The sequence below is a fragment of the Pleurodeles waltl genome, chromosome 10 (genome assembly GCF_031143425.1).
Source record: "Pleurodeles waltl isolate 20211129_DDA chromosome 10, aPleWal1.hap1.20221129, whole genome shotgun sequence".
Classification (NCBI taxonomy): domain Eukaryota; kingdom Metazoa; phylum Chordata; class Amphibia; order Caudata; family Salamandridae; genus Pleurodeles; species Pleurodeles waltl.
In genome coordinates, this window is record NC_090449.1 from 71055530 (window position 1) to 71068640 (window position 13111).

Consider the following 13111-nt stretch of genomic DNA (forward strand, 5'->3'; position numbering starts at 1 on the left):
ATACGAATTGATTTGCATAATTTTTGTAATGTGTGAGTTTTGACATTTTTGATGTTTATACCAATTATGATTTTCTTTTAAATGTGAAAACCTTGAAGTTTGGTACCATAATTTAAGATGTTTACTCAGAAATTAAGAGTCGGGCATCATTCAGTGGAGAAAGGTACTAAACAAGGGTAAAAATTATTCTGGAATCCCTCCTTTGTCAAAAACCATAGTATGCATCTATCCCATGAATCATATGTATCAGAAATATTCCAAATATTCATGAGCTTGGAGAGATATTATATTGGGTAAGTAGGTGTGTTTACAATTGTGATTATAGGTTGATTGTAAGAGAGACCTGGGGAGTAGATATTTTGGAGATCAGTAAGTGAGATCAGTTTCGATTATCAGTGTCACGCCGACAAAGCACAGGGTGAATTACCTAGATATTTTTAACATGCTGTTGTAACCATTATCTAATTGAAGTGATGGAGAAAATTGATTGTGAGGCAGTAAACTAGTCTGCATAAATAATTGCCACCGCCAGGTTAGAATCTTGAAACATGGTAAGTATGGTAGAACTTGTGTGTGTAGGTATGCACACACTAAAAATATGAATCTTTGCACTAATATACGCACTGGACACACACTCACACACTCACATATTTAAGTATTCTAGTATCCATCATATCCAATAAAGACATCTGTGTAGGTTCCTCAACTTATACTGTAAATGTTTCACAAATGTCCATGTGTCTATTCCACCATGCTCACTTACTTGCAGGTTTCTGTGTCCCAAAGTGAAGTTCTAGGTCAAGGTACTTGACCATGTCGCTCAGCTTGTCATATTCCGAGTCCTCCCCGAGCTGGAGAAGAAGGCGAGAGAGAGGAGAAGTTATTTGAGTTCTCTCTGCCTATACAAGAAAATCCAAGAACACAGTCTAATGAGGAGGGGATATGGGAACCTATGTGCATTGCACCTGAACCTCAGAGATCCCGTTCCGACCTCTAAAAGTTTATGTTCAGTAGTTTATAATGACCATTACATTAAGGAAATCATTACATATATGGTATACATTTTTGTTAATAATGTTTTTCAACAGTTTCATAGGATGGTTATAATATTTCCTATAAATGTATCTTGACGCCTCACCTCGCACGGTTATGCTGGCTATTATTCAAAGAAACATCCAGGGGTGGCTCCTCCATGAGGGCAGTGGAGCATCGCCTCCCTCCCCCTCCATCCCCCCCCTGCCAGCAGCAGCAGCAGCAGCTGCAAACCTTTTCAAGAAAACAATAATAAACTGCGTTTATTATTGTTTTCTTGAAAAGGGGCGGGGCACAGGTTGTGACGAGCACATGAGGAGAGAGCACAGAGCCCTCCCCTCAGAGTGCATATGTGTTTGGCCGGCCGTCTCAGGCTCACCAAACACACATGCGCAGTGGGCTCTCTCCAGCCCAGCAACACAGCTGGGCTGGAGGGAGCCTGCACAGGCTTCCAGCCAATCCTGACGCCGCTTTGAGCAGTGTCAGGTTTGGTGCAGGGAAGGCTGTGGGCCTGTTCTTCCAGAGGAGTGGATGGAGTGACGGCGGCAAGGGCAATGGCAGTAAGTGTTTTTTTTAATTATTTTCTATTTAATTATTTTATTTAATCCCCCATCCCCTGCACCTCCCCGCCTCTACTGCTGATCACGAGCCGCGACTGGAAACATCTACCACAAAATCTTGTATTTAAAGATAAAACAATATACGACTGTATGGCTCCATCACAAGTTCTCTTCCTGTAGTACCTGAAATGCCATACACTTGACTTCGGGGCACAGTGAAGATACTAGAACCCCAGGCTATTATACCGGTCTTGCTTCCTAGCATTTATTTCCATGCACAATAGAGATCTGCCAGTGCCCATGGGCATCCTACAGAGACATATAGGGCCATATGTACGCACACATTTTCCCATTGACACAGAATGGGAAAAACCCTTTGCTACATCTGGCCCATAGATACTCAAAGTATTTTTATTTATACCCATCGCATCTCTTTATGGATACGGTATGGATAGCTGTCACAGTGGAGTTTAAGACAGCACATGCGTGCACTTGGGGTTTGACCCAAGAACATTGTGATGTACTAAAGGAGCATGCATTGCTTAAAGGAGGGTTACCACTGTGAATCACACATGCTCGACAGCCAGCCCTTACTTGAATACGCAGTAGTTGGCCATGCTCTACTAAATATTCATAGGCCGGGGTGGGATTGACAGCTAGGAGTCCTATTTTTACTGCCCCATCAGGTGTAGTTCTACAGGGATCGTTATAACATTCTCCTATGCCCTAGACCCAGGAATGCAAACCACGCAGGTGCACATCTGCTGGTCTGGGATGAGTAGGTGCATAATGTTTTGGATATATAGGCATGGACATGAGAGTACACAGTTATATTTGACCTCTGCTGGCATTGAACCTATGACTAGCTCCACATCAGACTAATGTCAATGGTAAGGTGGAGCAGCAGGGGTTCTGTTATGAAGTGAGTCATTATGTTCTGATAGTATCTCTGTGGCAGCTCTGGCCTCTTCCCATTTTAGTGTGACTCAGAAGCTCATGTCAGTCCATGCAAAAGACGATGTAAAGGAGAACGTTACCTTTCCTTGATTTCCCTTTGGGTATTAGTTTCACTCACCTCACCCCAAGCGGCAAATCTGCCAGCGCAGACTTCAGTATGCCCATGAGTAAATCTTAGCCAGGAGGAAGGCCAATCAGTTTGGTGTAACAAAACCGTCAGTGGAGCGCCTATTACTCCTCCAAGAAAATTTGAATGATTAAAGAAAAAAGTCTAAAAATGAGAAAGGAAAATAGGTGTAGATTGACTCTTCGATTTACTGTGTGTCTCAGAGACCTCCAGAAGCTAGACTTAGAGAACATCTGCCATTGGCAGGTGCACTGCAGTTCATTCTTCACTCATCCAGATTGCCTGTTGGAAACATGCCGACTCGTAGTTCAGAGAGAAACATGGCCCAATGCCTATGCTATGTCACCATTCTTTAATTCCTCCTTGTTGGAATAACAACTTCATTGATTGTTTAAGAGTGTCTTTCATGGAGCTGGCACCACAAGGGCCTACTGAGAGACATACCCCCATAGGTGCTGCACCCCATCTCAGAGGCATACGCCTCACAACATCACAGTCTCTCTCGCACGCCTGAAGGTGATTTGTGGACGCTGGCGGATAAGGGACAATCTGAAAACTGGGGACTGCAAGGGTCGCTTATCCTGACCCATCTACCTGCACGGAAAAGGACATCACGTGGGGAATACCACCGAGGCTGAAACTTAACCTGTGGGGCTCCCTGGAGTGACTTCCTCGCCATTGTTGGGGGTACGTCTAGGAGAACCATACCCATAGGGATCTCAACAATTTGTTGTATTGACACCGCAAGCAAGAGGTGATACAAAGGCATGATGGGGAAGACTAAGGCCATCAGATCATCGTCACAGTGTGAACAAGAAGGAACTTTCTGCGCCGCCGTCGTTGACTATGGCCCGATTGACCTTACAGCACCTGGAGGTGACCCTCAATCGCGCTTGGGTCAATTCGAGAAAATATTGCAAGCCATACTGGACACCAAATCGTCACCAGAGAATAGAACAGACTCTGTCTTCCAAGATGTTAATCTACTCAGAGAGAACCTCCGTAAATTCTCAGATAGGGTAACGGAGGTGGAACTGCCCATATGCACCATGGACCCCACTGTTCAGAAACTGCAGGAACATGTGAAGCATCTAGATTTGGAGGTGAAAATCTTACACTGTAGAGCGGAGGATGCTGAAGAGCGATCTCGCCGTAACAATGTGTGCTTTATGGGTTCCCAGAGAAGTTGGAAGGCCAGAATGCAGAACCTTTCCTAGAACACTGGCTCATAGATACAGTTCTGAAAGGGAAAGTACTAAAATTCTTCTCCATAGAACGGGCCAGCAGGATCCCCGGCAGACCGCCGCCTACGGGAGTACCTCCCCGCCCGCTCATAGTGCGATTTCGCAACTATAGAGATAGAGACATGATACTGCAATGCTTCCGGAACCATGGTCCCGAATGTTGAGAGGGGGCTCCCATCACAGCCTACCCAGGTTTCATGGCGGAGATTGCAAAATCAACCAAATTCCTATATAAAAATCAAACAGTGCATCCTCGAACATAACATTAAATATGCCCTGATGTTCCCAACAAACTTCGAGTTGATGATAGGACACACATCTTCTCCACGCCTGCGGATGCCTGGACATGGATGCACGCCAAAGGCATCTCACAATCTTCACTGGGAGAAGAGGAACAAGGGGAGTGGTTGACACCTTCAACCCGCCGACGCCCCCAGAACAGATCTCAAGCTAAGCCTACTAAAACACAAGCAGAACGCGTCAAAGCGTTGCGAGAAACAGCTTTGTAAAACCCTTTGTACCATTGCAAGATAGCCCACAGATGTATCTAGATTCAGACACAGGGAGCTCACGATCAACGCTACTAGATATGATTAAAGGCCCAGATGTCACCCCCCAGACGGCAGATTATCTCTAACGAAGGTACCTAGACTGTCCAAAATTAACTCTTACTAAGGAAGGTGCGCCCACCACCTGTGGGGGTACGTGCTAAGGGTGCTTGACTTAGTGGCTGCCGGGTGATGGGGTCTGTATTTGAGTAACTACAGCCCTCCACACTCTGAGCTGGCAGCAGGATGTGGTGCTCATTTTAGTAACGAAGGGACATCCGTGCCTGAACTGAATCTGTCTTTATGGATGGAAGGGGCTGGGGATGGCTTTGTCTTGACTATCATTTCTCGTCTTATAGGGCCAAGGCTACGGCCCACAATGGAAAGTTGCCACATCTCCCCGGATGGTTTCCACATGGACAGCTCTCACCCACGACTGTTGTATGTTTTTTTCTCCTATCATTACTGGGGGTACTTAAAGGTGTGCCCGTGTGCCACCAGTTGTGGGGTTCAATGTTAAGGATGGATCTAAGGGATCTTAGTTGATGTTGTGGGGGTGTGGAGGGTAGCACAGGGTATGCCTAAATGGGTTGCATTACAGGCAATGGTAATGATCATATATGCACGCCACACAGATATGAAGGCACATAGCTTCATTGGTATGAATACACCAAGTAACATAATGCCAAAGATCCTCTTAAATCATGGATTTCCATACTGCGAATACCGCCCAGCGCCATAATGTTTTATCATGGAATGTGCGTGGCATGGCCACACCAACTAAGAGACACTGAACTCACTCATTCCGCAAACGCCAAAATGCACACTTTGCTATTTTACAGGAAACACACTTACTGGACAGTGAACTGCAGAAAATGAGGAAGTGATGGTGAGGACAGACATATGGCAGCTCCCCACAGCATTTGCCATAGGGGATATGATATGGATAGCACCGGGGGTACCATACATTCAGCGTACCCAGAGGGTGGACATGGGAGGTCGATATGTTGTGCTGCAGGGGTTATTGGATAGTAGACCGCTGTCGACCGTGGGTGTCTATGAGCCCAACTACGCCCAGGGTGAATTCTTCAATACTCTCACTACTGCTCTCCTTGGTGACCCGCTGGCTCCTTGCCTATGGGGAGGTGATTTCAATTGTGTACATAATGTGGAATTAGATCGCTCTACCCCCCTGACAGGGTGGTGAGCAGGATAACCTCTAACTATGTGTAATCCTGGGCTAAGGATAAGAGGCTACATGACATTTGGCATATTGGCCACCCAACACAAAGAGAATACTCCTTCTACTTCCCAATACACGACCTTCACACCAGAATAGATTTAATATGGGGATCCACCTCACTGGGCCACACAATAGTACACTCAGAATAACTTGCACATACAATTTCTGACCATTCACCGCTATTGCTTACTATGAAATGGGGTAAATTGCGCCCCACTATACCTATGTGGCGACTACAAAATGAAGAACTATCAGACACCCCATTTAGGGAGGAACTAGCCCGTTGTATCACACACTCCTTGAGGCAAAATAATGGCTCCACTGCCTTGCGGGCCATGGAATAGGATGCTCACAAAGTAGTAGCAAGGGGCCACTGTCTCTCAGCCACATGGGGAGTTCGCCATACATTGTGCAGGGAAGTCACTACATTGGAACAGGATATGCGAGCACTGGAAATAGAAATTGCGAAACGTATGGCGCCACCTGAATGCCCTTGTGACATGCGAAAACTATACGATGAAGCAGACTTGCGCCTACGTCGCCATGATTATCAATACTACCTAACTCGACTCAATGCGGAAGGTGACCGCTAAGGCAGACTTCTGGCATGGCTAGTCCATGAAAAACTACAGCATACTCCGATAGGAGTGATGAAGTTAGCTGATGGCACAATGGTTTCCTCCCAGGCGCCCATTAATGACGCCTTCAGAGATTATTACACTACGCTGTACCAGGCAGACTTGGCGCACGCTCCCCAGCAGCTGGACAGTTCCTAGATGCAGTGTCCCTTGAAAAGCTCTCCCCGCCCAATAGCGAGGCCCTTGAGGAGTCCCTACAACTGGAGGAAGAAAATAAAATTGCTATCTCTCGGATAGCACACAATAAATCACCTGGCACGGACAGCCAGCTGATAGAGAATTATGCCACATATTCTGCACATCTTACCCAACCTTTGCTGAAAGTGTTCGAGGAGGCGTGGACTTGAGGGGAGCTCCCAGGCTTACAACGTGAGGTACTGATAGTAGTGCTGCCCAAACCTGGCCGTAACCCCACAGATATGAGATCTTACAGAGCATTATCTCTCCTTAACCTTGACTGTAAGATACCTAGGGAAGGTCCTTGCAAACAGACTCGCCCCCTTAGTCCACAACTTGATTCATGAAGACCAAAATTGATTTATACCAGGCAGTAACAGGTTCCTTAATATAAGGAGGCTATAATGCATTCTCCTTGACACCCCATCCACACCATACAACAGTGAAGCCATATCTCTTGATATAGAAAAGGCATTTGACACCCTAAGCTGGGAATTTTTATTTGCCACGCTACGACATATGGGTTTCGGACAGGGATTTGTGAGATGTGGAAAGACCTCGTACGCCAAACCATCGTTCAGGGTGAAGACAGGGAGACTGTTATCTGAGAGCATTCCAATTGGTAGGGCACCAGACAGGGCTGCCCATTGTCAGCCTGGTTGTTCGCGCTCACGATGGAACCTCGCGCTGTTCATCTTCGCCTGGGAGCATTGCAGTGGGGAACCCAGAGCATGGGAGTCCATCATACCATATCGCTTTATGCTGATGATGCATTGATTTATCTAGAGAATGGCAGGGTTTCGTTGCCTGACGTGATGTCATTGCTGGATACCTTCAGGACAGTATCGGGCCTCCGAGTCAGTTGGTCCAAATCTTGCCTTTTCCCCCTAACCAAGTTGCCAGCTCCCCTTAGGGACGCACTTCCTACCTACTGACTATCTTGGCGCTTTGACTCCTTTAAATACTTGGGCATTTAAGTGTATCATAAGATGGATACCCTGAGAAATGGTAACTTGGGTCGCGCACTTCAGTCAATGAGAGGGTCGCTCCACATTTGGAGCTCTTTACCGTTTTCGCCCCAGGGCAGAGTGGCGATAGCCAACATGTTGATCCTACCAAGGATACTATACTTTTTCACAGCACTGTCCATAATTGTCCCTAAAAGCTTCTTTCAGGAACTGAATAGTTTACTACTAGGACTCATATGGGGTCCGGATAGATGTCGAGTGGTACTCATAACCCTGCAGCACCAACTCCAGGATGGGGGCTTAGGCGTGCCTAATTTTGAACTTTACTATGCTGCATCACAATTACAGTGGCCTTTACGCTGGCTGGGTACCCCTGTGAAAGCAGAGGCAGAATGGGTGCGGGCATGCGCTGGGAGCTACCCCTCTATATAACTGGCTCTCGGAATGTACACAAATACGAACGGAAAACAATATCCTGTTGAAAGCTGCTCACACATGTTGGCGGCGATACGTACAGGGTGGAACGTCTTCCCCACACTCACCTCTAATTCCGATTGGACAGTTGCCGGGTGGTACACAATTGGCCAAGTCTTATGCTATCACTTCCTGGATAGAGGCGGGGACGGAGACAGTAGGTGACTACTATCGAGGATGGCGTCTTAATGACGTTCAAAGCCATCACGCAGCTTACTTCCCTGGGTACGGGACACCTCCTGACTTACCGTGCTATTTGCCGATTAATCAAAGCAGCCTGGGGGATGGGGGACAGGGAACCCCCCACTCTCCTGCCCTTCACACGTTACTGACAGGCATTGGCTCAAAAAAGGCTACTCTGTATAGAGTACTATCGGGAAGTGATATCATGCAGCCAGAGGCGGCACTTAACAGATGGAACACAAATCTCCCACAGCCCTTGACACCAAACACATAGGCAGAAGCTCTTCAGCAGGTAAAGGGTGTCGTGTAACCCCAGATGTCGCTACACACAGTTCAATTTTGTTCAACAGAAACACTTATCCCCACACCGTATTCAACGCATGTATACTGCTTCAAATCCTGGCTGCCCCTGTTGTGGGCTCACTGCGGCTGGGTTTTACTGTATGGTATAGGAATGCATCTCGCTGTTGAAGGAATGGCAGGTAATCGCAACAGATATCTCCGATATAACGGAATTCGCCCCAGATTCAAAAAACACATACGTATCCACAGGTTTGCTGACCTGGTGTTTATCATGTACAAAAGACTAATCGCTATGAGATGGATAGCACCCATGCCGCTGGAGGCTTCTGTCTGGCGCCGCCTGACACTAAAATGGGCACGTACAGAGTCATATACACTGCGATCCCTCCATGACAGGGGCCAGCTGTGCACAGGCTGGGACACATGGGACGAGCTAGTGACAAAACTCGAAGCAAAGCATGATAATCGTCCACCTTGAAGAGACCAATGGCCTGCTTGACCATCAGACTACATATAACTACCTCTCACTCTTCCAGGCTGGTCTGCTCACAATCACTACGCTTAACTAATCACATTCACGTAGCAGGGTACAGTGAAGCCTTTAAGTGGTCACTATTGGAAGTGTCGCTATATATGGACATTTATCAGACTGGTGGGGTAGGCGGCCTGGTTCGCCAAGATTGGGCCGGGGAGGACACCCAGACGCACGATGCTCAACCTGTCTACCCATGTGACACGAACGCTTGCAATCCCAATTGTTAATACCTTTATAATTGTTATTAATGGAGAATCATGTCACAAATTATATTGGTGTCTATGGCTAATAGCATTGTGGGAGTTATTATGGCTGCGCTTCATATTGTTATACTGTCATACGTCATATGCAAAGCTTCTTGGACAATGCTTTTGAACTGTATTGTATACCATACCTGTTTCTGTAGTTGTTACAGTTGATATGTTTTGAAAATAATAAATCTGATTTTCTCAAAAAAAGAAAGTTTAATGTGCCACTGAAATGTGCTGATCATTTACTAAACTTTTCTAGAGCAAAGCCTAAGAGCTGCAACCACGGTTAGTTGTTGTCTTTTGGTTGCACCAACGTGTTATTCCTGCCTCATCTCACCTGACCCCAGATGGTGCCTTCCGAGTTCTCCACTTGTTCCCATCTCAGTCTTTTCACACTCATGTGGCTAGACTCACTCCTGCGATGAGGTCCACGGTGCAGAAGAGGTGGTGCGCACGGCACAGGAGGCAACGGTGGAGGTGGAGGAGGTGGAGTTGGCGACAACGCAGTCTGACATTGGCTTTCTGAGGGCACTGCATGCCGGAGGTGGGGATTTCCACTGACATCAAGAGTCAACGTCACCGGCTTGTGCTCATGGAACTGTAAAGGTGGCGGGGGAGGCGGACTCATGGGTGGGGGTGGGATGTTGTCTGACATCGAGGAGTACGTAAGGGAGCTTCCGTCGTCGCTGCTGCTGACGTATTCGCTAGCACTACTCATCTCGTTGGTATGAACACTGCCCTGGTCATCCTGGAAAGTCATCTAGTACAAGAGAAAGGAGAACAAGACAAAAGAGGAAAGTATCCATTAGAAAGTTTAAGCAGGAAGAGACAAAGGTCAGTCAAAACAAGGAGCATGCCACAAATGCTGTGATCATAAGGCACCACTATAGAAAGCTATGAAGCATGGTCACAACACAGTGTAAAATGCCACCCAATGGAAAGCACCAGTCCTGTAAAGAAAGAACGTAAAGGACTGTCTTCTACAGTTTGCATGGCTACCAGATTGCTCTATGCCATAAGTCCAGTTTTTTCAATTGAGGTGAATCTGGACTACATCTTGCAGTATGCACCGGATTGTTAAATGAAAACTGATTAAATGGCGTCTCCAATATCATGGAGTCATCTGTTAAGTATATAAGCTCTACACCGCTGTCACTAAAGGCATGAACAAAGTGATATGAGTGTATCTTGGTCAACTAAACCTCTCCCTTTGTACATTTCCATCTAGAATTAGTTGTTTGGAAAATAATATTTTATTATAAAATGTATTTAATTTGTGCTAACTTTATGTTCTAATCCTTCCCTCTCATAAGCAAAGTTGTATTGCTTAGCCCTAGGCTCGAAAGGCACACATCATGGTTAAACAAAGGACACGTCTGACCATTGTGCCGAGTTCAGTGCATTGAGAATAAAATCCCTTTCCAAGTCTGGTGTTCATGGAAGAGGCAGCCTGCCTGAACCATTTCAAAACGATTGCTTTTTATCATCAAAAGGGAACTATTTTTCAGTTTTCCTACCATTTTCAGAGAACAGTTTTGGGGAACCTTTTCCTTGGTAGATCATTGTCCCGCCTGGTGATTGTTCTTCAGGAACTATTCTGAGAGGAAGTGCTTGGGTTTCCAGGAAGATGAGGCCAGTACACTTATCTTAGGAAGTGTCAATAATGAATCTCTGACATCTCAGAGGGTCGTGGTAACAAGTTGTGTGGCATAGTGTGGGGTATTCACAAAGCTAGTAAATACTATACAAGTGCTCCATGGGGTATTCACAAAGCTAGTAAATAGTATTACAAGTGCCCCGAAGGAGTCATTGGAATTTATCGCACCTCATAAAATCCGATACCCCTGTGTTAAAAATGTATTGGGTACGATAAATTGAACCCATTCTAATTTGGGGGGAATAACATGCAGATTTTGATGCTAAGCACACCAAAATCTACATGTCCCAGTAAACACAGGGCCTTCCCTTGTTAAATTCCAGCAGGTTTTGAGTTTTTCCCCTGTTAAATTCCTACAGGTGCCATACTTTAAGGGAGGGTGCAATCTTTATCGCACCTGGTAATTACCAAGTACAGCAGATATCTCACCACTTATGACTGTGATTCCCACACAAACAGGTGTTTAGACAGGGATCTCAATTGTATGAGGCAGTTGTAATCAGGCCCTCCCAGTGGAAAACTGTGGGGTGTAATAATTTTTACACAACTCGTAATTCTGATCTCTCTGTAAATCATTGTTTGCAAAGTTTTTGGAATTTACCCTTAGCTTATAATCGGGGAAATTGCTTCAAACTCCCTACCCTAAGCTCAATCTTAAACCCGTTCTTACTTCCTCATAGTCGTTTTCAGGGGTCATGAACTCGTCCACTAAGGTCACTCTGTGGCCCAGTTGCTCACTCAAGGCATCCAAAAACCGGTCAGTATCGCGGCTTCGTGGCGGTCTGGAGAAGGTGAACAGCTTCTTGCGTTGAGAGATGGGGCTGCTGGCATAGTCGGTGTGCGTGGGGGATGGGGCGCGACTGTTGTCCAGGCTGACATAAGGATTTGAATCTGTGCTTCCAGGAGAGGGACTATTCCGTAAGTGATAAGGGCACGGTGGGACTGGAGGTGGGTCCTTCTGCCATGAGATGGTCATCCCAGACTTCCTCCATCCTGTGGGAAAAGAAGACCACAAAACTGTAGAAGTTACTGCAGTTTGTATTATAAAATTACTAAATCTGATGTGTAGGAAGTCCACTGAAATTTTACCCTGGATCATATTCTCGATAAAGTCATAGAAAAGGAGCAAATTGTGGGAATAGAATTGAAACAACACTTCCTTTTGTTACCTGTACTCATTTGTATTAGGACTTTCCAAACCTGCATTACAAAGATACCAATATCTTTTCAAGACTTAAACTCATGTTCTTATGTCTTAGTTTTTAATTGTTTGCAGAAATGTATATGCCTTTCTGTAAATTGCTCTGCCATCCTTTGCCCTGGGTGTTGATAAGCTATCTGAAGAATAAATAAATAACTCACACAGATACTGTGGTAATGCTCAAACAAAGCTGTAAAGAGCTCTTCACAGGTGTCTGTCTTCAATAAAACTGCCTTCACTATGGCCCCATAACATGAGGGAGGATGTAGTCCTTGCATTTTTCTTTCATTTTCAATGTCCATTTAATAGTAAAATACTAACTTCAAGGAGGTAATCTTTCATTTAACCAGTTGAATTTTCACTAAGGTACTTTCCTGACATATGATGTTTCGCCTCCATTAAAATGCTACAGAGAAACTCTCCACCCATCAAATAAAATACATAATGTCTGATTACGACCTTGGCGGTTGGGATACTCTGTCACAAATGTGACATATATCCCGCCCGCCGACTTACAAGTTCCATAGGGTATAATGGAACTTGTAATACGGCGGACGGGATATCCGTCATGTTTGTGAGCGAGTATCCCATCCGCCAAGGTCGTAATTAGGCCCTTATTCCGTACCATTTCCACCCACTCCACATCTCCGCCCACCAGATAATATCCAACATGACCTTCCAATCAATAACAATTTGTATAACTGCCCACTAGGTAACATCCCCACCCACTAGATAGTATTTAACATCTCTACCCGCTAAATGAAATGCCCACCCACCAGATAATACCCCTGCACACTCTACATTTCAACCCACTAGATAACATCCTGCATCGTTTTCCAAAGGATATGAATTTATATTATAGCCCACTAGGTAACATCCTCACCTACAAGAGAGTCTGAGACATTTAAGCCCGCTAGAGAAAATGTCCACCCTTCAAATACTGTTTGCCTAATAGATAGTTTATAGCATATCTGCACACTACACATAGCTTTCCCCCCAAGAATTAACACCCA

The 13111-nt window shown here is 45.6% G+C and overlaps 1 protein-coding gene across 2 annotated transcripts in view; it reads right to left on the reverse strand.

Annotated features, from left to right (window-relative positions):
* GRID2IP (Grid2 interacting protein) overlaps positions 1–13111 on the reverse strand; it is a 262480-nt gene that overhangs the window by 76850 nt on the left and 172519 nt on the right. For both annotated transcript variants that reach the window (XM_069209713.1, XM_069209714.1), the window contains 3 exons: positions 11568–11890; positions 9578–10000; positions 764–851 (listed from right to left, as the gene is read on the reverse strand). In XM_069209713.1, the coding sequence (XP_069065814.1) occupies positions 764–851; positions 9578–10000; positions 11568–11890 (834 nt within the window). The remainder of the gene's footprint in view (positions 1–763; positions 852–9577; positions 10001–11567; positions 11891–13111) is intronic.